Genomic DNA, 23,143 nt, shown 5'->3' with positions numbered 1-23,143 from the left:
TAGTAGATGAGTCCTGTTTTATGGCACCAGCACGACTCATTGTTTTGTGGGGTCACGAAAGACACAGGGAAGATTTATTCTTAGCTATGACTAAATATAGCAAGAGTTTAGTCAACTGGTAGGTGATATGGCTGGTACCAGGAATTAGCAAGGTGAATGGATTCTGTTCACCATCACGGTTTGACTTTTGCCTTCAATGATCCTGCTGAAGGACTTCGGGAAAGGCAAAGGTCTAGGTCCCTAAAAGTATATACCTGTGCCCTAACTTGGGCCAAAGAGGAAACAGGGAACAGAGAGGAAAAAGTGGTACCCAGAGGACATCAGCCCCGCATATCAAGTGTACGGGACCTGACCATATAATATATATTGAATATATATATATTCAATATATATTCAATTCGTGATGAATCACGAATCATCAGCGAGGAATAAGATGGTAGTCACATGGAATAAAGATTAATGTTTTGATCGTTACTGAATGTTTGTTCTACCAGCATCATTTAGAAGAGAAAATGCCTTCCAGATTGAACCAAAGCATCTCCTTGCTGCCTCCAAATAATTAGCACCGGTGTCCGGCTCATAATAGGCCACTCGATATGTATTTACCCGATGAAAAATGCTCCATTTTTCTCAAGTCCCCACTCTGGTCACCACTTGTTCTTTTGAGAAGTCTGTTTGTTTTTCATGGCTGGTATCACTTAGTGGTATTTCAGCCTCGTTTGCCATTGTGCTAACCAAGTAAATATTTGGGTATTGTTGATGTAGCCCGTGGTCTCCGAATGGTGACCGCATAGTCCGGTTTCAGTTCTTAATATAATGTATAAAGAAATGCAGTCAGAACGTTCTTATTTAGTATGGCCTATTTGGACATGACCCCAGGCTAAGGGCGCTATTGCCATTTTTACATTATAGTTAAGCTGTGCCTTAGATGTCATTCTGGAATGTTGCTGGGAGTTTGGTTTCACATAAAATCCTCATTTATTTAGTCATAACTGTGTCTGATCCTCATTTATTTAGTCATAACTGTGTCTGATCTCATGTTCTTAGGTATTTGTTACTAGCAGTGGAAAATACAATGAACTTGGCTATCCATTTGGTTATTTAAAAGCCAGTACGACTTTAACTTGTGTAAACCTCTTTGTGATGCCGTACAACTACCCGGTTTTACTCCCTCTTTTAGGTAAGTAAAGTATATGCCACTTCATCGTCTTTAAAATGCAACAGAAATGAAAAATAGGAGAACGGCTAAGCATTTTAAATGTAGTCAAAGAATAATTGATACCGGGATATAGAAAAGGATAAACATCCGTTTGGAAGGATAGAATTTGCACACTGTTTTCTGTTCTGTTCGTTTTGTTACTTTTGTTTTGTTTTGTTTTGTTTTTGTTTTTGTTTTTGCATCAGACCGAAAAGACACTTAGCCTCTGGTGTGGCTCCTGTCGCATTTTAGGCTGCGAGTACCAGCGCTGACGTTCCCCACCACACCCCCGCCCCCCGCCCCCAGTTTCAAGTGACTTGGCTGTTCCGTTGACTAATTTGGGACCAAAAATTCCATTGATCGGGGTTAATGCTCCAAGAATCTGATGGTTTTCTCCAGAAAATAGGGCTTCTTGCGGGGTATTGGCTCCCACTCGTTCCCCCATAAAGGAATCTTAAATGCTCCGGAGGCATCTGTGTTAGGCAAGTTAAGTCGTAGAAGCTGTCGTTTCCATGGTAAAATTCTACAAGGAGCGACTCCAGAAGCTGCTACTGAGATATCACTGAAAATGTGTGTAGAGATTTTTTTTTTCCTCGTTGAAAGAGCCGCATCTGTTTGGAGCAATATAGTCGTACCATGTGGTGTAGGTATCCTTTTAGTTGTAAAGTTGGGATCATTTTTATTCGATGGAGTTTCTTAATTTCTGCAAAAAGTTTCAACCTTTGAGTTTTCATCTAGTCATTAAAAGCGTAAGATTTTTAGTGCTATAGTGTTTGTACTACATGTACTGAAAAAACAATTCTTTCAAATGTTGCAAGTTTAAGCAGGTTAAGAATGGGTCATTATAAATGGATTAGCATGATTATTTTGTATATAGTCTACCGACTTTATTTCTTAGTCCACTCTAAAAATGTCCTCTCAAAGGTGATTGTCATTGACATAAAATATAGGTTATGTCTTTGAGATTAATAAGGGCACCAATAGAAAGTACCTATATTTTGTGGATTTGTTTAAATTATTTATAAATTCAAATAAATTTATTAGTTAATGATTTCTTTTCTTAAAAAATGTTTTTACATGGGGATAGCTGACACACAATGTTACATTAGTTTCAGGTGTACAACATAGTGACTGGACAAGTCTATACCTTACGCTGTGCTCCCCGCAAGGGTGGCTGCCCTCTGTCCCCATAACAGCACCGTTGCAATACCATTCGTGACGTTCCCCATGCTGTGCCTTCCATCCCCGTGGCGTGTTCATTCCATAACTGGAAGCCTGTACCTCCCACGCCCCTTCACCCATTTCACCCACCCCTCCCACCCCCCTCCCCTCTGGCAGCCATCAGCTTGTTCTCTGGATTTATAGGTCTGATTATGCTTTCTGTTTGTTTATTCATTTGTTTTGTGTTTTTAGATTCCACATATGAGTGAAATCATATGGTTTTTCTGTTTCTCGGTCCGACCTATTTCACTTAGCATGGTAGCATCCATGTCACAAATGGCACGATCTCACCCTTTGTGACTTCAGTTTTCCCAACTATAAAGTGAAAGATTAGATAATCTCCACTTTGACTGTTAATGGTATTATGTTTCTATTTTTTAAGACGGCCTTTTATTTTCAGATAACTGTAGATTCGCATGCAGTTGTAAGGAATGACACTGGTGCAGCCACTGGGGAAGACAGCATAGAGATTCCTCAAAAACTTAAAAATAGGAAAAAAAAGTTAAAAATAGAACTACCCTATGATCCGGTAATTGCACTACTGGATATTTACCCAAAGACTACAAGAATGCTAATTCAGAGGGACCCATGCACCCCTATGTTTATGGCAGCATTATTTACAATGGCCAAGATATGGAAGTAGCCCAAGTATCCATTGATAGGTGAATGGATAAAGAAGAGGTGGTGTGTGTACACAATGGGATATTACTCAGCCATCAAAAATGAAACCTTGCCCTTTGCAACTACATGGATAGACCTAGAGAGTATAATGCTAAGCGAAATAAGTCAGAGAAAGGCAAATACCATATGATTTCACACCTATGTGGAATTTAAGAAACAAAACAAATGAGCAAAAGGGAAAAAAGACAGAGAGGCAAACTAAGAAACAGACTCTTAACCATAGAGAACGCACTGCTGGTCACCAGAGGGGAGGAGCAGGGGGTGGGGGAAAGAGGGGATGGGCAGTAAGGAGTCCGCTTGTGATGAACACGGGGTGTGTACGCAAGTGTTGAATCACTACATTCTAATACCTGAAACGAATATAACACTGTATGTTCACTAACTGGAATTGAAATAAAAACTTGAAATTAAAAAAAAAAAAAGAAATAGGGGCGCCTGGGTGGCTCAGTCGTTAAGCGTCTGCCTTCGGCTCAGGTCGTGATCCCAGGGTCCTGGGATCGAGCCCCGCCTCGGGCTCCCTGCTCCGCGGGAAGCCTGCTTCTCCCTCTCCCGCTCCCCCTGCTTGTGTTCCCTCTCTCGCTGTGTCTCTCTCTGTCAAACAAATAAAATCTTTAAAAAAGAAAGAAAGAAAGAAATAACGAGAGAGAGGTGACACCAAAAGCACAGGCAACAGAAGCAGAAATAAACACATGGGGCTCCATCAAACTTAAAAACTTTTGTGCAGCAAAGGCCATACTTAGAGTGAAAAAGCAAGCTAACGGAACGGGGAAAGATTTTCAAATCTTGGATCCGGTCATTTTGGCGGGGTGTGTGTGTGTGTGTGTGTGTGTGTGTGTGTGTGTGTGTCTGTTTTCTGTTATTCAGATTGGGTGATTTCTCCTGTTCTCTTTTCCAGTTTACTGATTATTTCCTCTGTCCCCTCCATTGTGCTTTTGAGCCCATCCGTTGAGCTTTTTATTTTGGTTATTGTATTTTTCAGTTCTAAGATTTCCATTGGGTTCTTCTTTATATCTTCTGCTTTTTCCTTTCTCTTTCTTTGATGAGGCTTTCTGTTTTCTCATTTGTGTCACGCCAGTTTATAATTGCTTGTCGAAAGCTTTTTTATGCTGGCTTCTTTTACATCTTTATTGGATATTTTTAAAGTCTCTGTCATTTTGGTGTTGGCATCTCTTGATGGTCTTTTGAATGTGTTGTGAGATCTTTCTCGTTCTTGGTACGATGAAGGATTTTCAGTTGACTCCCGTGCCTTTTCAGCATTATGTTATGAGTCTCGATCTTATTTAAGCCTTCTGGTTCAGCTTCCTCTCTCACTCCTGGCAGAGATTGCAAGGTACTGCCTCGTTAGTGCCAGGAGGGGGTAGAAGTCCAGGTTCCCCACTTGGCCTCTGTTGACATTCAAAGGGAGGGGCTCCTCGTTACTGCTCTGGGGGTGGGGTGGGGGTTCTGGATCCTCACTAGAATGATACGTCCCTGGCTGGGAGAAGTAGGAGTTCCTCACTACTCCTCCCCACGTGGTCTCCATTGCCACCGCAGGGGTTGAGGTGACCTTATTAGTGCAGGGCAGTGGAAAAGTTCTATAGAACTATTAGGGGCTGAATTCTAGCATCTCATCTTTGGTCTAAACTCAGCTTGCCTTCCAAATTATTATGTGAAAGTGCCCCTAAGCAGGGTAGCTGCTCTCCCAGTAGAAATTGAGATGTACTGCTCTTCGCAATAGTGAGACCCGCCCTCTAAGCCTGGGCTTTGCTGGTCTTGCGGGTAATAGAAGTCAGATGTGGACATGGCATAAAGATTAAGAGGAAGCATCCAGTCCTTCCTTTGTGCACCTGCTGTGCCTGAGTAGCCACGTGATGCCCACTCTCACACTCCCCAGTACTAGGTAAGGTCAACTCCCAGTACTGTCTGCTTGGTCACCCATCAGTCTGCCTCTTCCCCAAATGCCAAGTTCCCCTTCTCCTCTGTCACAAGAAGTACATGTGCCACATCTGTCCCTGGTCCTCCTTAACCTCTGACACCAAGGATCCAACCCTGCCTAGAGCCATCACCATCCCTCTGCAAACATCCCAAACCAGAAACCCCAGAGGCATCGTTGATCCCTCCCCCTTCCCCCATGCCACGCATCCATTTGAGGGTCAGTCTGTCCTTGACTCAGTTCCCATTCTGCCCCTTGCCTTTAAATATCCATTTCCAGGCTTTTCTGTAACCTGTGTCTTCCCAGGGAGCACAGGGGTTTTCACACCCTTAGAGGCTGGAGGTCCTTGTGCCCCCGAGTCCCAAACTTAGGTTTTGTGTTGAGTTCTGAAATAGACCCTCTCAACATTTCCACCATTACTTCGCTTTCTGGGTTGTGTAGCTCCACGGTGTTAAGAGTGTGGACTGTAGAGCGGCGCCTGGGTGGCTCTGTCAGTTAAGTGTCCAACTCATGATTTCGGCTCAGGTCATGATCTCAGGGTCATGGGATCCAGCCCCGTGTCAGGCTCCTGGCTCAGTGGGGAGTCTGCTTGGGATTCTCTCTCTCCCACTCTCCCTCTGTCCCTTTCCCCTCTCTCAAATAAATAAACAAACAAATCTTAAAAAAGAAGAGTATGGACTGTAGAGCGTAGCTGCCCTCATATGGATCCTGGCTCTGCCGTTTGCTAGCTTTTTGACCTTGGATAAGATACATAGCCTCTCTGTGCCTTACTTACTTCATCTGTGAAATGGGCGTAATAATAGTATGTATTGCAAAGGCATTTAGTTGGGATTAAATGAATTAATGCAGTTAAATTGCAAATAGTAACTGCTCAGTAATGCTATTAGCGTTATCATTACTATTGCCATTATTGATATCTATGTTATTTTCATAGCTCTTGAAGGCACTGGTATTCCATATGAAGGACGTTATATAAAGATATAGGACGGTTTTGCAATTTGTTGGGCAGGGCATTTAGTAAAAAGGCAAGTTAAGTCACATACACTTCCTAATGCCCAGAAACATCACTGTATTACTGCATAATATGATAATTGTCCATAAAGGTCACCCTTGGTTTTTTTTTTTCTTTATTGATTCAAGATTTCCATCAAAAGTAGTTAACAGACGTTTAATTATTTAAGCACTAAAACTTACCTGGAATGGATAAGTGAGGCTTAATTGGATCAATGAGCCATCATGAGAATCATGTCAGTAGGGTGGGAACCAGAATATCACAGTTGGCAAGAAGATTATCTCTCAATAAGATCTTTTTTTTTCTATCGAGTGCCAATAACTACAGAAATTAAGACATTTGTAGCAACTTTTTTTTCTCAGCTATACCACATTCAGTTCACCTGTTTTTTTAAAAGTATTTATTTATTTATTTATTTTAGAGAGACAGAGTGTGGGGGGAGAGGGAGAGAGAAATCCAAGCAGACTCCCCACTGAGCACTGAGCACAGAGCCCTACATGGGGCTCGATCTCACGACCCTGAGGTCATGACCCTGAGATCACAACCTGAGCCAAAACCAAACGTCAGATGCTCAACTGACTGTGCCACCCAGGTGCCCCCGTTTGTTTGTTTGTTTTAATTAAGAACTGGGATTTGTGCAAAAAATAAAATTCGGTTCCATGTTAAGACCGGTGTTCCAATCAGGAGAACAAAAAGAAACGGAGGCACAAGAAGGCAAAGTGGTTTCTCAAAGCTCACTCTGCTAAGTGTGTGGCTGAGCCTGGAACTCAAGCCCACCTCTTCCCCCCCTCCCCAACTTTTTTTGCAGCAGGAAATGGGGAGAAATGAATGGAAGGGAAAATGTTAGTAGGTTTTGAGGTGTGGGTAGTATCACTTTACTCTCCTACACTCTGATCTCTTTGTCTTTCAAACGTTGACTAGCTGAATGTTTATGACATCTTCGCTGTCCCATCCTAATACAGCCTAACGCCGTGGAAATCATTTCCTGCCCCGCGGAGAATGTGACTCAAGCAGCCTTACCCCAGTAGCTCTCTACCCTTAATCTAGACTATGGAACATTCCCTTTCTTCCTCCCCCGTTTCAAAAACTCCGACAAGAAATAATTAGACTAAATTAGACTAATTGGTGGAATCATTGCAATCGGCATTGTTTGAAATTCTAAGACTATTCTTGACTCTCATTATCTAATCTATTTATATCTAAATGTCTCCCCAGTCTTGTGGTATTTTCAATTTGTCAGTTTCCAAAAATCTGCTTAATTCCCAACAGACTCCACATAAAGACCCAAGTATAACAGCATATTTCCACCGTCTCTCGTTCCTTTCTGTCAAGATATGAATGGTCTTTAAAGGACCTGCATGTTACAATGAGCCAGAAATCTCTTCAGATCTGTTTTTCTTTGTTCTTTCTACCCTGCACCAAAAGAACAAAAGACCCACATTTTATGACTTTGTAAATTCATTTAAATTAGTTTCGGCAGGGGTGAATAATTTATTATAGCAGTAAAAGGAAGAAAATGTGTAGTTGCTTTTCTTAACTAAAGTAATTCAGCATTTCAAAGAATAGGCCTATTTGTAGAGAAATTATGCATATGGCATAGGGATGCTTTTGTCCTTGGAAGTAAAGCATTTGGATTTTTTTGGATAAGAGCCAATGAAACCTGAAGAAACAAAATAGAAGATGAATTTAAAATATCTTGGGCATTTGTATTAAGTGTGGCGGGTTCCCGTTGATGTCTGGTGATACCAATTTTGAATTAATATATAAAAAAGATTTTTTCATACCCTCAGAAGGAAATAATGACTTGGTTTGGCAATTTTCCTGTAGTGTCTATATGCGTTTAGGTTCTGAAAACAATTAAATTTAAGTTTGAAAAAGGTAGAGGGGCTGTCCGCTTATTTAAGGACAGACAGTATCTTTAGGGGTGTTAACGCACATGGTATTCAAGAAACGTATTTAGTTGTACAGAGTTTCGAACTTCAACCTAACATCTCCCTAGCTTATACGAGTGCCATGACCTGATTGTTAACTAGTATTTGACAGACCCAACGTTTGGCTCGAAATGCCTGACACTGAAAGGGAAGAAACGGAGGAGGGCAGGGAATGGGACTAAACAAAGTATCGGCTGATGAAGGCGAATCCAAAGCATAATTTAGAGCTCGCTGTCATTGCCTGGAAGTTAGAGGCTTCGCTTTTGTTCTCATATACTTTGTAAAGTCTCTTCGCAACACCCTCCATTTATTTATGTATTAATTATTGACATATAATTGACATATAACGTTAGTTTCCCGTGCGCAATGTTAATGAGTCGGCATTTGTACATGTTGTGAAAAGAACACCGCGAACACTAGTTCACATCCGTCACGACGCGTGATCACAAATTTCTTGCGATGAGAAATTTTAAGATCTACCGTCTTAGCAGCTTGCAAGTATGCAATACAGTATCGTTAACTAGAGTCACCATGCCGTACATGACATCCCCCAGGACTTAATTTATTTTGTACCTGGAAGTTTGTACCATTTGATCACTTTCAGCCATTTTGCCTACCCCCTATGCCCCCACCCTGCCTCTGGCTGCCACTGATCTGTTCTCTGTCTCTGTGATTCTCGGGTTTTGTCCTTGTTGTTGCCTTAACACCCTCCATTCAAATGAAAGAAATATTCCATCGACCAGTGACCATGGAGTCCCCCTCAGGTGAAAATTAGTACAGTCATGTTACCAATAGGTAACGGGCCAGAAAGATACTTCACGTGTGGATCGGAGTCAGGGCTTAAATATTACATTTTATGTAGCTTCACAGATGGCAGAGGAATATTTAACCTGAGAATTGTTTTTTTCTAGAAAAATACTCCATATAATTTTGGTAAATAGTACCAAAAAAGACAATCAGATCAATGAGAGGTTCATCTAATGTAATTGAAAGTTGAGCTGTCTAGGAAATGATATAACAGACGCGGGTTGCTTGATTTAGATCTTGGAATTTAGGACTGGAATCACGTAATACTTTGTTTGGTTTTTCTCTTACAGATGACTTGTTTAAAGTTCACAAGCTTAAGCCAAATCTGAAGTGGCGACAGGCTTTTGACAGCTACTTAAAAACTCTGCCTCCGTACTACTTATTAGTATGTATTTATGTGTATATATGCATTAGCTGTATCAATGATGATTCTTGTCACCAGAAATGTCAGTGAACCAAACACTGGACCCTTGAAATAAGCTCGATATTTTTATTGCTAAATATTTGTGTCGCCACTGTCTTCTCAAATTATGTGTAAGAGAATTGTTTATTTTATTGCCTTTAACTGCCATGGTTATTTTTTAAAACAACACGTCTATCTATGTTTCTCTTATTAAAGTAACCTTATGAAAGTGGAATTTGGGGATTTAAGAAAAATAGGTCTGGACTCATGTATGATACCAACTTCCCTTTTTAACTCTAGAAATTTTGAATATGGGGTTTCCCTCTGAAAAACAACTCTGAAGGCCATATATTGACGTACTGCCTGGTAAATGTGTCCAAGACACAGCACGAAGCAGGGGCACTGGTTGGGGGAGGGGAATCCAAAAAGAACAAAAAGCTACTTGGCCTCCTTTGGGTTTCTGCAATTTGGGGGAAAACAGTCATGATGATTTTGAACTGGTCGTATAATCGAAATCAAGATGATCGAAATCATTTCAGAGGCAGATGTGGCAAACTTTCGGCCAAGTTTCTAGAGGTGAAAAGGCAGAATCTTAAAGGGTACCAATGGTGTCACTGGGAGGAGAAATTGGGGTGTGTTAGTATTTACCATGGCAGGAACGGGGTGCACGATAAAATGCAATATGAAATGATTTTATGATTTGGGAATTAAGCCTGAAAGCAATTTACCTGTTTGAATTTGCTGTTTCTTGCTCTTCTTCTCCCACTCTCTTCTGATTTTGTTACTTTCTGCTCCTTACTCCTCTGCTATATTCATTGCCACTTTTTAATGTTCCATGTTTGGTTTTATGTGCAGCACCTTGACTTCTAAGAAATGAATCATGTCCCTTTGCCCCTTATAACTGAACTTTGAGTATTTTAAGATTTATTCTATTCTTACTGTTGTGTATTTTGTTTCCTTATAGCCATTAAAGAAAGCACTAAGGATGATGGGAGCTCCAAATCTGATATCAGATAATTTAGATTGTGGACTTAGTTACAGTGTTATCTCTTACCTTAAAAAACTCAGCCAACAGGTAGTATTGGTAAAAACAAACAAACAAAAATCCTTTGCCCTCAGAAGTGCATTTCCTTATTCTTTAGTGTAATTGTAATTTTTCAAATTAAATGTGTATCTATTTCTCCACTTTATGGATTAGTAATAATGTGATTCTCTATGGCTTCTAGCTTCACCATTAAACTGCAGTTAAGGGTCTGTCAGTGTCATTGGATGCTGTGCCATTTCTCCTTTTGCTCGCCAGTTTGTGCTACCCCACAAGCTGGTTGATATCTTGTGGCCTAAGAGGGGCAGAGGCTTAGTAAAATTATCTCATGGGTCACATTTTGTCTGTCCTCAACCTAGTTTCTCCTCAAGTCACACTGGGCTAGAGCACCCCCCCCCCCTTTTTTTAGGTCAGCACGCGGAGGCATGGTGTGGTGGTTCAACGTCTTGCCTGACATTCGTGTTTAGGCAATAAATATCCAGATGCCTTTTCTTGGAGACGGGGAGATGAGACCAGTGTCCCTCATTGCTGGAGGGTGATAGGCCCCAAGGGGACCTGAAGAGTGGAGTTCAACCTCCTCTCCTCTTGCCCTCCATCTGTTCCTTTAGACCCCCACCTCATTTACCATTATTCACCTTGTCCCTTGCCTGCCCCTCTATTAGTACCTCATCCTCCACTCACCCCTACTTATCATACTTCTCACCTCTACCTAGCCCATTCTTGCAGGATGGAAATATTTGAGAGCTACTGAGTTAGAGCTTTACTGCCATACAAATGTGTTATGTTATATGACCAATTGATGCAGCCTTTTTACTTTCTTCTTCCGCACAAGGGTATTCCCAGGTAGGGAGCAGTACTAGCATTTGCAGTGGCCGTCAGGCTTTAAGTCAGATATGTTTGGAAGTTGGGATTGTAGGATACAGATAGGAGTAAGCCAAAGAGTGTCAGATGTCACTAAAGAACCAAAATGACTCCACAGTTGGGGACGCTGACACACCTTGCGAGGACCTGGCACAGACAGAAGGATGGTCTGGGGCTTACCATCTCCTACCTGACCAGCGCGCTCATAGATGCAAAAGAAAGTAAAGGCAAACCTAGATTTCTGGTCTACCGACTGTCCCCACGACCCCCTTTCCTCTAATAGATTTTTGTTGTTAATGTTTTGTTTTGGTTATTTATTGATTGATTGACCTGTTGATTTATATATATTTTTTATTTGATGTCTACCTTAGGCCTTTAAGGCTGTGTCAGCAGGGTATGGCCACACGGAAGAATAGTGAGCCGAGTTGAAACTCATGCAAGTTCTGGGACCTTCTGGGACATGTTGTTTGTGTAGTTTTTCAAATGAGATTTCAGAACCATTTCTGGAAACAGGCCCTTCATTTGCTCTTCTCCCTTATTTCATGACTTAATTTTTTTGCAAAAGATAATAAATGTACTTAATTCCAATCATAGTGAGAATTAGCGAATATCTCCGACCTAATCATAAGAAACTCAAAATTCTTTTGGGCTTACTGGGCATTGGTGGGATTCCTTCTTTTAGAGAAAAAGAAAAGATTATTACTAATTTATAATCACTCCAATTACTAATTTAATTACTAATTTAATAGCTATGTCGCCAGTGTTCCTTGAACCATCTCAGATGTATGTAAATCACAAAATGTGCCCAGTACACTGTCAAGCAATATTTATCAATGTGGTTTAGCAGTGTCTAGTAAGAGGATTTTTTTTTTTTGTAAGTTAGCTAGTAACTTACTGAGTACACATTACATATTATTTACGTGGTAATGTTTGTTAAATTAAGCATTACTTTTTGGGGGGTGGTCCGATATTAGAAATAAACAATATAATTTTTTCCAGATGTAATGCCAATCTATGTAATCTGAATTTTAGCACTAGTTTACGTTTGTAAATACAGAATCTTAAACCTTTATGTCTGGGTCTGAAATAAATATGTTGACTTAGATAGATTCTACAGCAACAAAATGCGATTTTATATAAATGTCTATGAATGGAAGTCTTAGTCACAGTTTCCATTCTCTCCATGATTCAATCATAATTTTGACACTAGACGAGAGAAAAACAATGTAGTAAGTCGTTTACCTTTCTAGGCCCCCTCCCTGTTTGCTGTGCACAGGGAAATGTTTAATTATCAGTTTTTCTATGATTTACAATTGAAAAATTGTTCTGTGGGGTTCTTAAAGTATTACCTTTCTTAAGTAGTGAAAACAACCGTGATAATGTAGATCTTTTCTTAACATACTATGTACTTTCATTTTAGACCAAACTAGAGTCAGAACGAATACTAGCATCCGTGGGGAAGAAACCTCCCCAGGAAATTGGAATCAAAGTGAAAAACCATTCTGGAGGTGGCGTGTCCTTGACGCACAGTAAAAATTTTAGAAAACTATTGAAAGAAATCATAGGGGAAAGTGCACCAAGACTGACAGAATTGAATACCAAAGAATTTGCTGGCTTCCAGTTAGGGCTCTTAAACAAGGTAAACTGTGACATAAATTGTTTGTGTTTGTTTGAACTCGTCTGATAGGTTTATGTCATATTACTTTAATTGTGAAATGATTACGATCCTGTTTTGGACTTCATGGTTAGCCATATGGACCAGTCTAGGAGTTGTCCTGCCCGCAGACGCCGATACGGAATTCAATGTACAAGATGTGTTCGGCGGGGAGGGGGTGGGCAATGTCTGGGAACGCTAAAGCGGAGAGAGGACGGGAGTGGACAGGGAGAGCCTTCGGGCCATACTGCTCCTCTCGCACCTGTGAGAGCAGGGGACAACGAAGACGATCGGGTTTGAGGACTCTCGGGCAGCAGAGCATCTGTGAGAGAGTCTTGGCCAGCCCCGCCGGGACCCCTGGCCCCACGATTTCCCATAGGGGAGGCCCACGTTGGGCAGAATGGGCCGGGCCAGCTGACGTACTTGGAAAAGGATATTCCCAGTGCTCTGAATACTTTGTGGGCATATTGGAATTCAGAAAAAGGCCATCGAAGGCAAACCGGCCACTGGCCGATTTCTACTCCAGTTAGTTATATTGACTGTCGTTCTCTTTACTGAGATTTTAAGAGAGTAAGAATGACCCTTTCGACGTCAAAAGCCCCAGGAGTGACTGAAATTATTTCTTCCCTTTTGAATAGGATTTGAAACCTCAGACATATAGGAATGCTTATGATATTCCACGTAGAGGTCTTTTAGACCAGTTAACCAGAATGAGATCCAATTTGCTGAAGACACACAAGTTTATCGTGGGACAGGATGAAGGTAAATGAACAAAGCAGTACTTCTTGTTGATTAGGAGAACGGCAAGCCTGACTTCCGTGAAGGTGCTTACTGCATAATTGGTAGGTTATTTTGTCATATTTCAAGGCTTAGAAGGCCCATTTTTGCTTAATCCCTACAGTCCCCAGCACAAGTTGCTTGTCCTCAGGTTTTAGGGGAGGTGTGCATTAATCGGCATATATCCTGCACTACCCATGCATGCTTCAGCTTTTGTAAGCCTCAAAACAGTCCCATGAGAGAGATACTGCCTTTTATGCCCATTTTATGGACGTGGAAACCGAGAGTGAGCAGTTTTTTCTTTTTTTGAAGTTTTTATTTTAATTCCAGTCTAGTTCACATACAGTGTAATATTAGTTTCGGGTGTACAATTCAGCACTTCCGTACAAAGCCCGGGAGCTCATCACAAGTGCCCTCCCTCCCTGTCCTCTGTTTCACCCATTCCTCCCACCCCCTCTGCTCTGGTAACCATCAGTTTGCTCTCTCTCTGGTTAAGAATCTGTTTCTCTCTCTCTCTCTCGCATTTTAATAGCTAGTCCAGGTTCCGGGAGTTGGAAAGTGGCAGGACCTAGGTCTGTCAGATTTCGGAAATTGCACAACCGGCCTGCCATGATGAATTCAATCCAGAATTCCTCATTTACGCCTGATAGTGTCTAGGATAATTGGTGATGGTGTACAATTCCCCTTTACTCACTTTTGTTCATTTTAAAATGGGTCATTTGTCTGTTAAAATGAGCAAATCCTAGCTTGGCCCATCTCCTAAAATTATACACCAAGTTTTGTGGCAAGGAGGAAGCTTCTCTAAGGAAGAGAGCCTGTCGATTTAATCACATTCTCCCAAGAACATAAGGCCTACTAACCAAGGTTCTCCGGATGATAAGAGAGAACCATGGAGCCTAGGCTCTTTGAAATGCAGAGCAAACATGGTGCCTCAAGTTGGGTGGTGGCGTACCAGATGTCAGCCCATTTTCAAACCTGGTTGGAAGCAGAAGGGAGTTGTGGTTGACCTCGTGATCTGAGCTTGTAGGCAGTAGTGATGGTACCCTGAGTTAATGAGTGGAATGAAGAGAGATGCCTTTGGATCTTAGAATTCAAAATTTTATGCCAAGGCCACATTGCTAAAGCCAACTGTGATCATGTCCTCCCCAAAGGGTGGCACACTGCAGCTGTAGACGATGCGTTTTTCTCCCTGTGATTTACAGATTCCCTTCATAGTGTTCCAGTCGCACAAATGGGTAACTATCAGGAATATCTAAAGACATTGGCTTCTCCTCTTCGAGAGATTGATCCCGATCAACCAAAAAGACTGCATACTTTCGGCAATCCGTTCAAACAAGATAAGAAGGTAAGATGCTGACTTCCGGGGCTGCCTACGTGGTGATATCCTTGCTTATATTTCCTTTCTTCTGGGCACGATGAATATAAATCAGAGCTCCCTCTGTTTGTTTAAGAGATGAAATAGACTCTAGGGCTCTTTGTGAATGGAAAGGGGGAGTGTCCTGATGCACAGATGTGTTGCTTGAAGAAAATAGTAGGCCTTGATTGAGTACCAAGTAGGAGCTGGTGTTTTAAATGATCACATTTAATGCTTGCAGTGCGGATGAGTGTTCCCATGTGCCCTTTCATAAGAGATCAAGGCTCACAGTGGTCAAGTGGCGTGCCCTGAATAACACGGCTGATAAGAGCCAGGATTTGAACCCACATCTTTCCAGCTCCAGAGTCTGTATCCATTCCCATGTCTACACACTAATTCCTCTAATATTGAGATCACCATTTATTTCCTGTTTCCATGACTCAGATCTCTAATGCTCTATCTAGACCGTGACGAAGTGTTCCTCTTGAAATAGGAAGTACTAGGTGATGTTGCTTTATTTGGACTGTCCTACTAGAGATCTAAATGTGGCGTGTGTGTGTGTGTGTGTGTGTGTGTGTGTGTGTGTGTGAGAGAGAGAGAGAGAGAGAGAGAGAGAGAGAGAGAGATGCTGACTTGACCATTTAAGGATGAGGACCCATGGGGATTATATCTGCACACACGGAGAAGACAATTGGTATTAAGGTGCAGACCACACAATAATCTCTCTCGTAACAAAACAAGACTGGAAGGTATCCCACTTCACCCCCATCCTCAGTTAATTGGGGTTTTTCTTAGTCTTTCTGTGCCTTGGTCTCCTCACTTGTAGCGCTGGGGCTCTTTGTTACGCTTAACTAATAGAGCCCTGTGGAGTATTGAGTGAGTGCGTGTGATACTGTTGCGAACATGACCTGATATATAGTGATGCGCAGTGAATGTGTTTTCACCTTTCTGTACTGCTTTGCTCTGGAAAGTGCCTTGGAAATGTCATTTATTATGATTTTATGAAAATATTTTCATATTCTTGGGTTATCCTTGGATGACAACAGCTTTTAGCTACCCTTCTACACTTATCCTTTACCCCCCAGAGTGAGAATCCCCCCACAGTGGACATATTTGAATCTCTGTGAGGTTGCTGTCGGGGGAATGACATTTTCTTTTTTTTTTTTTCCATCAGCCTGCTGTCCACCATCTACATGCAGCATTCTGTACGGTGATAATATTTCCTAATGATGCGTTTAAAGCGCAAAAGCACACAAAAGGGAATTGTTGGTTCAGCATGGTTTGTCCTTCCTCAGAAAGGTCACTGTGGGTTTATTCCCACTTCGGTTCATGTGAGTTGCTCATTCCTCAAGCTTTCTGGGTAACCATGATTGCACCATGTCTGACCTTGGCGACCTGTTCTACTGGACCAGAGTGGCGCCATCTGAGCGAGGAGTCGGTGTGGGGCGTGGCAAATCTCGGGCCCGTGAGCAGGGCCTGTGTTGGTGGTGGTTTGCATGATCTTTATTGGAACACGTTCGTTGATGTCTTCTAGGGAATGATGATTGATGAAGCAGATGAGTTCGTAGCAGGGCCACAAAACAAAGTGAAGCGTCCCGGAGAAGCCAGCAGTCCTCTGTCACCTAAGAGAAGGCGGAGTATGTCCCTGCTGTTGGCGAAACCACAAACACCACCTACTGTAACTAACCACGTGGGCGGCAAGGGACCACCCTCAGCCTCGTGGTTACCATCTTATCCAAACCTCATAAAACCCACCCTTGTCCGTACAGGTATAGAGTAGTGGTTGTGATTTCCTTATGGCTCCTAGACGACTAAGACACTAAGCAACTTTAGTTTCCTTTGTACTCATTTCTTTTGTATTCACCTTTCGGTCGTTAAGTAAACCCTTATTAAATCATCCATGGGGTAGGTGCAAAGGTGCCCCATGGGACGCGGAGGCCCTGCTTGTGGAGGTAGGAGCATGTTGCTGCATGAGTCAGAGCGAGGAAGCAGGTTCCCGGAGCAGCAGGAGCGAACGGGCTCAAGAAGAGCATGGCTGGGTCTGCGCTGGCCTCTGTGGCCTCATCTCCTCCGCCTGCTCTCACCCAGTGCGGTCCGGCTCCGCCTCTCCCCTCCGCTGCCACGGGAGTCGTCAGGGTCCCCCCATGTCTGCCGCATGTTGCCATTGCTCCTTCGTGTCATTTGACGCAGTTGTTCACTCCCTCCTCCGCGGAAGCAGTCACCACGAGCCCTGGCTTTCTTTGCCCTTTTATGGCAACCCCTCTTCATCCTCTTTTTGTGGTTTCTCCCCTTCTCTCCCACCTGTAAATTGTGTAGGGACCCAAAGTTCCATCCTGGCCCCTCTCCCCTCCCTAGGTGACCCCGTGCAGTCTTGGGCTTTCCAGGAGATGCACATGTCAACAACTCGGGTATTTTATTTACCCCTCTCGACTACAACTTGCTCCAAACGCCAGAATTAAATTTATCGATGGACATGGTATCTCCACTGAGGTGTCCGATGGGCAGACAAAACTCATTCGGTTTCACGTGGTTCATTGGAAAGCCTCACCTCCACTCTCTCCAAAACAGCTCTCCCCGCAGCTGTCCCCAGTGCATGACGCTTAATCTTAAGTGACACCACCAGTTAGCATGAGGTCAGTGAGCCAGATCGGGAAGAGCAGGGCCTGATCCACTCTCAGGAGCAGTTGGGCATGGGCCCCTGCCCAGCCCTGGCACTATTATTTCCGCAGGGTTTCAGGTGAAAACCCTTGGAGTCACCATGATTTCTTTTAATTCTCTCACTTCCATCCCTTGGCAAGTCCAGGCAACCTGACACCCAATAGAATTCCTGTATCACCCCCTTTGTCTCCATCCCTCTAGTCTGTGCTGCCACCATCTGTCCCCAAGCTACTACAGCAGCTTCTCATCTGATTTCCCTGTTTCCCATTCTTGGCCCTGTCTAACCCATTCACTGTGCTGTGGCCAGAGTGGCCATGGCCACACAGAAACCAGATGGTGCCATGTCCATCTTGAAACCCGTCCTCAACTCCCCCGAGCACGTAGAACGGAGTCTGAGCTCCCGATGCTGGTCTCCAGGCCCGGCACCCCCTGACCCTGTCATGGTTTCCTACATGCGCCCTCACCGTGTCCTTCTCGCTCTCTCTGCGTCTGTCCTTGGCTCCACAGCCCCGGTTAGTCCCCTCCTGGGGCCCTGCACGGCCCTCCCGGCAGCTGGACCTCCTCCTCTGCGTGGGCACAGGCCACCTCCGTCTCCTGTTCCTGGCTCTGCCCAGGGCTCACCTCCTCAGGGGGCCCTGCCCGACCACGCCTCACACAGGCTTCCCCTCCTGCTCTCGCTCACATCCCTGCTGACTTCCTTCCTTCCTAACACAAAGTCATACTGTTTCATTCCCTGTGCTCCTTGTCTCATTTGCACTTACTGTCTGCCTTCTCCGTGAGGATGTACGTTCCGTAACGGTAGGGATTGTTGCCGTCTGTCTCATTCCCTGCTGATCCCCCGGCTTTGGCTCGGTGCCTTGCCCAGAAGAGGCCGAGCATATGAAGTACAGGGATCAGACTTGGGAGTAAAAGGAAACCCACTTCTTTGTCACAGAAGGAATGATGAGAATCATATACAGACAAAGATTTTTGGTGATGGAGTCCATATAGAGCCTTGAGACCTAATGGCCACCTGTGTTTCCTCAGAACTTTTGAGGTAGAGAGGAGGGAGGTTGAAGGGGGCCCACGTGGTGTGGTGCCAAGCTCAGTGAAGCATGGTGTTTTATATGTCAATGACAGGAGTCATGACATCAAGTGAGACTTGCTGCTTTTCAGCTTGTAAAACACAGGCAGCCGCTAAATATGGACGCCAGGGATCCGAGAATGCTTATTCGTTGTACTGTCTGACTTGGTTTCCATATGTATTCAGAGCGCCATGAAAAGAAGAAAGTGGTTTTGTAGTATTATCTTCCTGAGCTCAATTGGAGGGGTCTCAGACTCCATCTGTACATCTTCTTGCTCTCTGAAACAAAGAATTTCCTCAGAACTGAGGAGCACCGGGATCTACCTGTGGGGTGGATAGGATGCACCTACCTCACAGCTCAACTTCTTAATTTGGTTTCCAGACGTTACTGTCATTCCTGAGGTCCATGAGGAGAAGATGGAAAATGGTCAGATCCCACCTGATGGCTTCTTGTCAAAATCTGCCCCACCAGAGCTTATGAATATGGCAGGAGATGGTATTCCACACAACCAATTGGATTCTCTGTCTGATGACTTCGCTAGTCTAAGGAAAGATGGCCTGATTCACAAACCTGGGACTAACGCACTTATAGGAGGAAGCAAAAACGGCAGTGTCTCTGTAGAGGATCGAAAAGTCTCAGTAACATCGGCTTTGGGAACTGTACCGAACACTTTGCAAATAACTCCTGCCATGGCGCAAGGAATCAATGCGGATATAAAACATCAGTTAATGAAGGAAGTTCGGAAATTTGGACGGAGTAAGTAGTGAAAGAACACACCTTAGTAATATGACGGAAGGTCCTCATTCTCTGATTCAGGAAATGATTCATGCTATCTCTTGAGGTACATTTTTGGGAAGTATTGGGTTTTCACATCACTTAAAGTGATTCCTCTTGCTTTAACTAAAAGGACCCGATACGGAAGTCAGAATCCTGAAATTATTTTCACTGGGCTAAAAGGAAGGCGCTAGCAGGTGTGTTCCTTCTGGAGACTCTGGGGAGAATCTGTCTCCTTGCCCTTTCCAGCTTCCACCGGCTGCCTGCACTCCTTAGCTCCTGGCCCCTTCCTCCGTCTCCGAGCCGATCACGTTGGTACCTTCTCTCCTGCCTAGCCTCTTCTCCCGTCCTTACATCTTTTCTTTCTGACGCCAACTTTACGACCTCCCTCTTATTCGGGTGTTTGTGACTACGCTCATGCATAAACCTGAATACTCTCCCCATCTCAAGATCCTTAACTTAATCACATCTGCAAAGTCAAGTCCCTTCTGCCATATACGATAACGTATTCGCGGGTTCTGGGAATTAGGGCGCAGACAACTTTGGGGGTCGTGACTCAACCTACCCCATCTGTGCAGTGTTTACGAGAGTTTCCTTAGTAGCTAATTGGCAGATATTTTGATTTGAACGGTTAAAGTACAAATTATATCTAACTTTCCGCCCGTGAAGAATGACTCCCAAGGATGTGTAAAGATTGAATTTTATTTCCCACTCGTGTTTTTTTTAAAAGAGTGAAGCTGTTTTCTTTTTTATATCTTCAGAGTATGAAAGGATTTTCATTTTGCTTGAAGAAGTGCAAGGGCCTCTTGCAGTCAAGAAACAATTTGTTGAATTTACCATCAAGGAAGCCGCAAGGTGGGTGTAAAGAGGAGACCTTCTTCCTTTTTTTTTTTTTTGGAAGCAGTAGGGCCCAATGCAGGACAGGGGGAGGAATGAGCTCCGCTTTGCTTTTCTCCAACTCTGGCCCTCACTCAGAGTGAAGGCTGTCTCCAGAGGCATTTAGATTGATAGTATCTGAGTCCCAACTCATTCAACCCACTCTATGGAATCCTGTGGACTCAGCACAGTCTGAGGTGGGCTTGGGCCCTCCCTCAGTTGGCACTGTTAGCATCTGCTCAGCCCCGTCTTTACACGAGGATGCATTTTCGATTCCCACGGAGATCACCAGCCCAACTTTGTCCCCTGCACGGTGCCTTGCACATTGGAAGTGCTTTTAGTATCTTTCGGTTAATAAAATTTCTCTTTGTTTTTAGGTTTAAAAGACGAGTCTTAATCCAGTACCTTGAGAAGGTCCTAGAAAAAATAGACTCCCACCACCACCTCAACAATGTTAATCACATCAACAGCAGATCATTGTGTTAATGCAAAGACCAAGGAGAAAAAAGGGCAAGCTCTCCGTGCTGTAGGATGGAACAGGATATTGTTAAAGCTTCCTAGAATGTTTTAGCCAAGGGAATTGCCTTCCTGAGGCTAAGAAAAAGCCATGGAGCTTTTTTTTTTTTTTTTTTTTAAATGAGTCTCTGGAAGTAAAAGGCTGGCTTTTGCCCTAAGAGTTTGTCCCTTGAAAGTATTAGTTTGTTGTTTCGTTGTTTCTTTTCCCAATTGAGGAAGGTGATGTTAGTAACATCAGCAGGTTCAATTCAGTAAACACTGTCACCCCTACTAGATGTGATAAGGGTTTCCTCCGTGGAACTTTGTTGTTCTGGGCATTTCCAGAGTGACTAGGGGCCCCCTGTAACTGGAGCACTGCTCAGTGCCTTTACCAAGTCCTCCAGAAAGAATAGGTGTTCAGAAGCCAATTGGTCATCTTGTGCGTACCGAACAAAGTTTTCAACAATTCATAGTTGTGCCTTTTAAACCATGCAATATTCAGGACAGTTTGAATCAAAGAGTAAGAAAGCTGCTATTCGGGTAACTTATTTCTCTGTGGGAGGGGGCAGGGAGAGTCGCAAACGATCTACCTCCAACTCTCTTCTATTTTGTCTAGAGACGTTACTAAGTGCACCTGAGACTACCCCAGCCCTGACATTTGTTCTTGCATGTGACACCAGAAAGTCTTCAGGTGGACTTGGACATTCTGTGCTTTGGAAGCACTAAAAGAAAAAAATCATGTATATATTTCCTTTAATGTTTATACAAAGGTTTATATGGAGCAGTATTGTGATGTCTGTATTAATTTGCAAAAATTTAAGTGTACCAAGAGATTTTGAGTTTGCGTATATGAAATAAATCATTTTATGGATTTTCACAAGTTTGGTAATGCTAGAGAAATTTCTAGTTTTTTTTTTTTTTAAAGATTTTATTTATTTATTTAAAAGAGAGAGAGCACAAGTGGGGGGAGGGGCAGAGGGCGATGCATTCTCCCCACTGAGCAGGAGCCTGACTCGGGGCTCCATCCCAGGCCTCTGGGATCATGACCTGAGCCGAAGGCAGACACTTAACTGACTGAGCCACCCAGGCGCCCCAAGAATTTTATCTTTCCTGTGATGCATTATTCCTTTCAGAAAACAGAGTACACATTGTTAAATGAAGATGTTAACACTAGGTTTTAAGCTAATGTTTAAATCCTCAACATTAAATTAAACCCAGAACCCAGTGATGTTGGGGAAAATGGCAGAGCAGGGTACTCTGGGGGGTCAGCCCCTCTCCAGACACGCTGAAAAACCTGTCGGAATGAAGGACTCTGGAAGAGAGTCAAAGATGTACAGCAACCAGGCAAAACACTGAATCAGGAAAAAAGCCATCGAATCATGATAAGAGAGTTTTGGGGCATTTGAACATATTCTTGCCCACCCCCTCCCTGGTCTTGAGGATGGCAGCTTGCATTCTAAGTGAGGGTTCCTGATTCTGGAGGGAGGTGAGTGGACCTGAGTCCCAAGGAATTGTGTTTGTCTGTTTGCGCCTGCCTGGGGGCTCCTGGAGGGACTGACACAAGGGGGAGTGATTGCTTCTCTTTGGCCCACCTCCTGGAAGGAAACACTAGGGAATGAATTACCTTGGAAAATAAGGGCTTTGACATGCTCCCGTGTGTACTTGGGTATCTAGAAAACCATGTGCATGCCCGGGGCAGAGCTCAAGAGTCAGAAAAGACCTGAGAAGCCCGTAAGACTTCACCTCTGGTTAAGCTTTAGGCTCAGCACGATAGTGGGTATAACAACTAGTCAGAGGATCAGTAAGGAAATAGAGCACTTGAACAGCACTGTAAATCACTTAGATCTAACAGGTGCCTATAGAACACCCACCACCAACAGCAGAGTACATATTCTCAGGCGCTCACAAAGCACTCTTCAGGATTGTCCACATATTAAGCCATAAAACAAGTCTCGATGGATTGTAAAAGATTGAAATCATGCAAAGTATCTTTTTAAAAAAGATTTTATTTATTTGTTGAGAGAGTGAGTTTGTGCAAGTGGCGGGGAGGGAGCAGAGGGAGAGGGAGAGAGAATCTCATTCAGACTCCCCACTTAGCAGGGAGCCAGACTCATGGCTCGATCCCATGAGCCAAAATCAAGAGTCGGACCCTTAACTGACTGAGCCACCCAGGCGCCCCTACAAAGTATCCTTTTTGCCATAATGGAATCAAACTGGAAACCAATAACAGAAGTTGGATATTCACTTCATACCGTATACAAAAATTAACTAAAAATAAATCAATAAGAGCTAAAGCCATAAAACTCTTAAAGGAAACTTTGGAGTTAACTTTCATGACCTTGGATTTGGCAATGGTTTCTTAAATATGGCACCAAAAGCACAAGCAATGAAAGAAAAATATAGATAATTTGACTTCATCAAAA

General features: G+C 43.3%; 1 protein-coding gene across 16 annotated transcripts in view; it reads left to right on the top strand.

Moving 5' to 3' along the window:
- INTS6L (integrator complex subunit 6 like) overlaps positions 1-21,600 on the top strand; it is a 78,869-nt gene extending 57,269 nt beyond the window's left edge. For 4 of the 16 annotated variants that reach the window (XM_073879121.1, XM_073879120.1, XM_025852489.2 and 1 more), the window contains 10 exons: positions 1,048-1,180; positions 9,053-9,147; positions 10,130-10,240; positions 12,489-12,707; positions 13,361-13,484; positions 14,702-14,844; positions 16,388-16,622; positions 18,957-19,331; positions 20,111-20,204; positions 20,603-21,600. In XM_073879121.1, the coding sequence (XP_073735222.1) occupies positions 1,048-1,180; positions 9,053-9,147; positions 10,130-10,240; positions 12,489-12,707; positions 13,361-13,484; positions 14,702-14,844; positions 16,388-16,622; positions 18,957-19,331; positions 20,111-20,204; positions 20,603-20,711 (1,638 nt within the window). In that variant the 3' untranslated portion in view covers positions 20,712-21,600. Of the gene's footprint in view, positions 1-1,047; positions 1,181-9,052; positions 9,148-10,129; positions 12,708-13,360; positions 13,485-14,701; positions 14,845-16,027; positions 16,623-18,956; positions 19,332-20,110; positions 20,205-20,602 lie in introns of those variants that run through there. The other 12 variants (XM_073879127.1, XM_073879122.1, XR_012374351.1 and 9 more) reach the window with 12 other exon arrangements.
- Positions 21,601-23,143: the final 1,543 nt, after the last annotated feature.

This window comes from Callorhinus ursinus, unplaced genomic scaffold (genome assembly GCF_003265705.2).
Source record: "Callorhinus ursinus isolate GAN/ISIS: 27379988/994484 unplaced genomic scaffold, GSC_fseal_2.0 scaffold33, whole genome shotgun sequence".
NCBI lineage: Eukaryota > Metazoa > Chordata > Mammalia > Carnivora > Otariidae > Callorhinus > Callorhinus ursinus.
The sequence above is the reverse complement of the archived record's forward strand: the minus strand, read 5'-3'. Positions and strand labels throughout refer to the sequence as shown.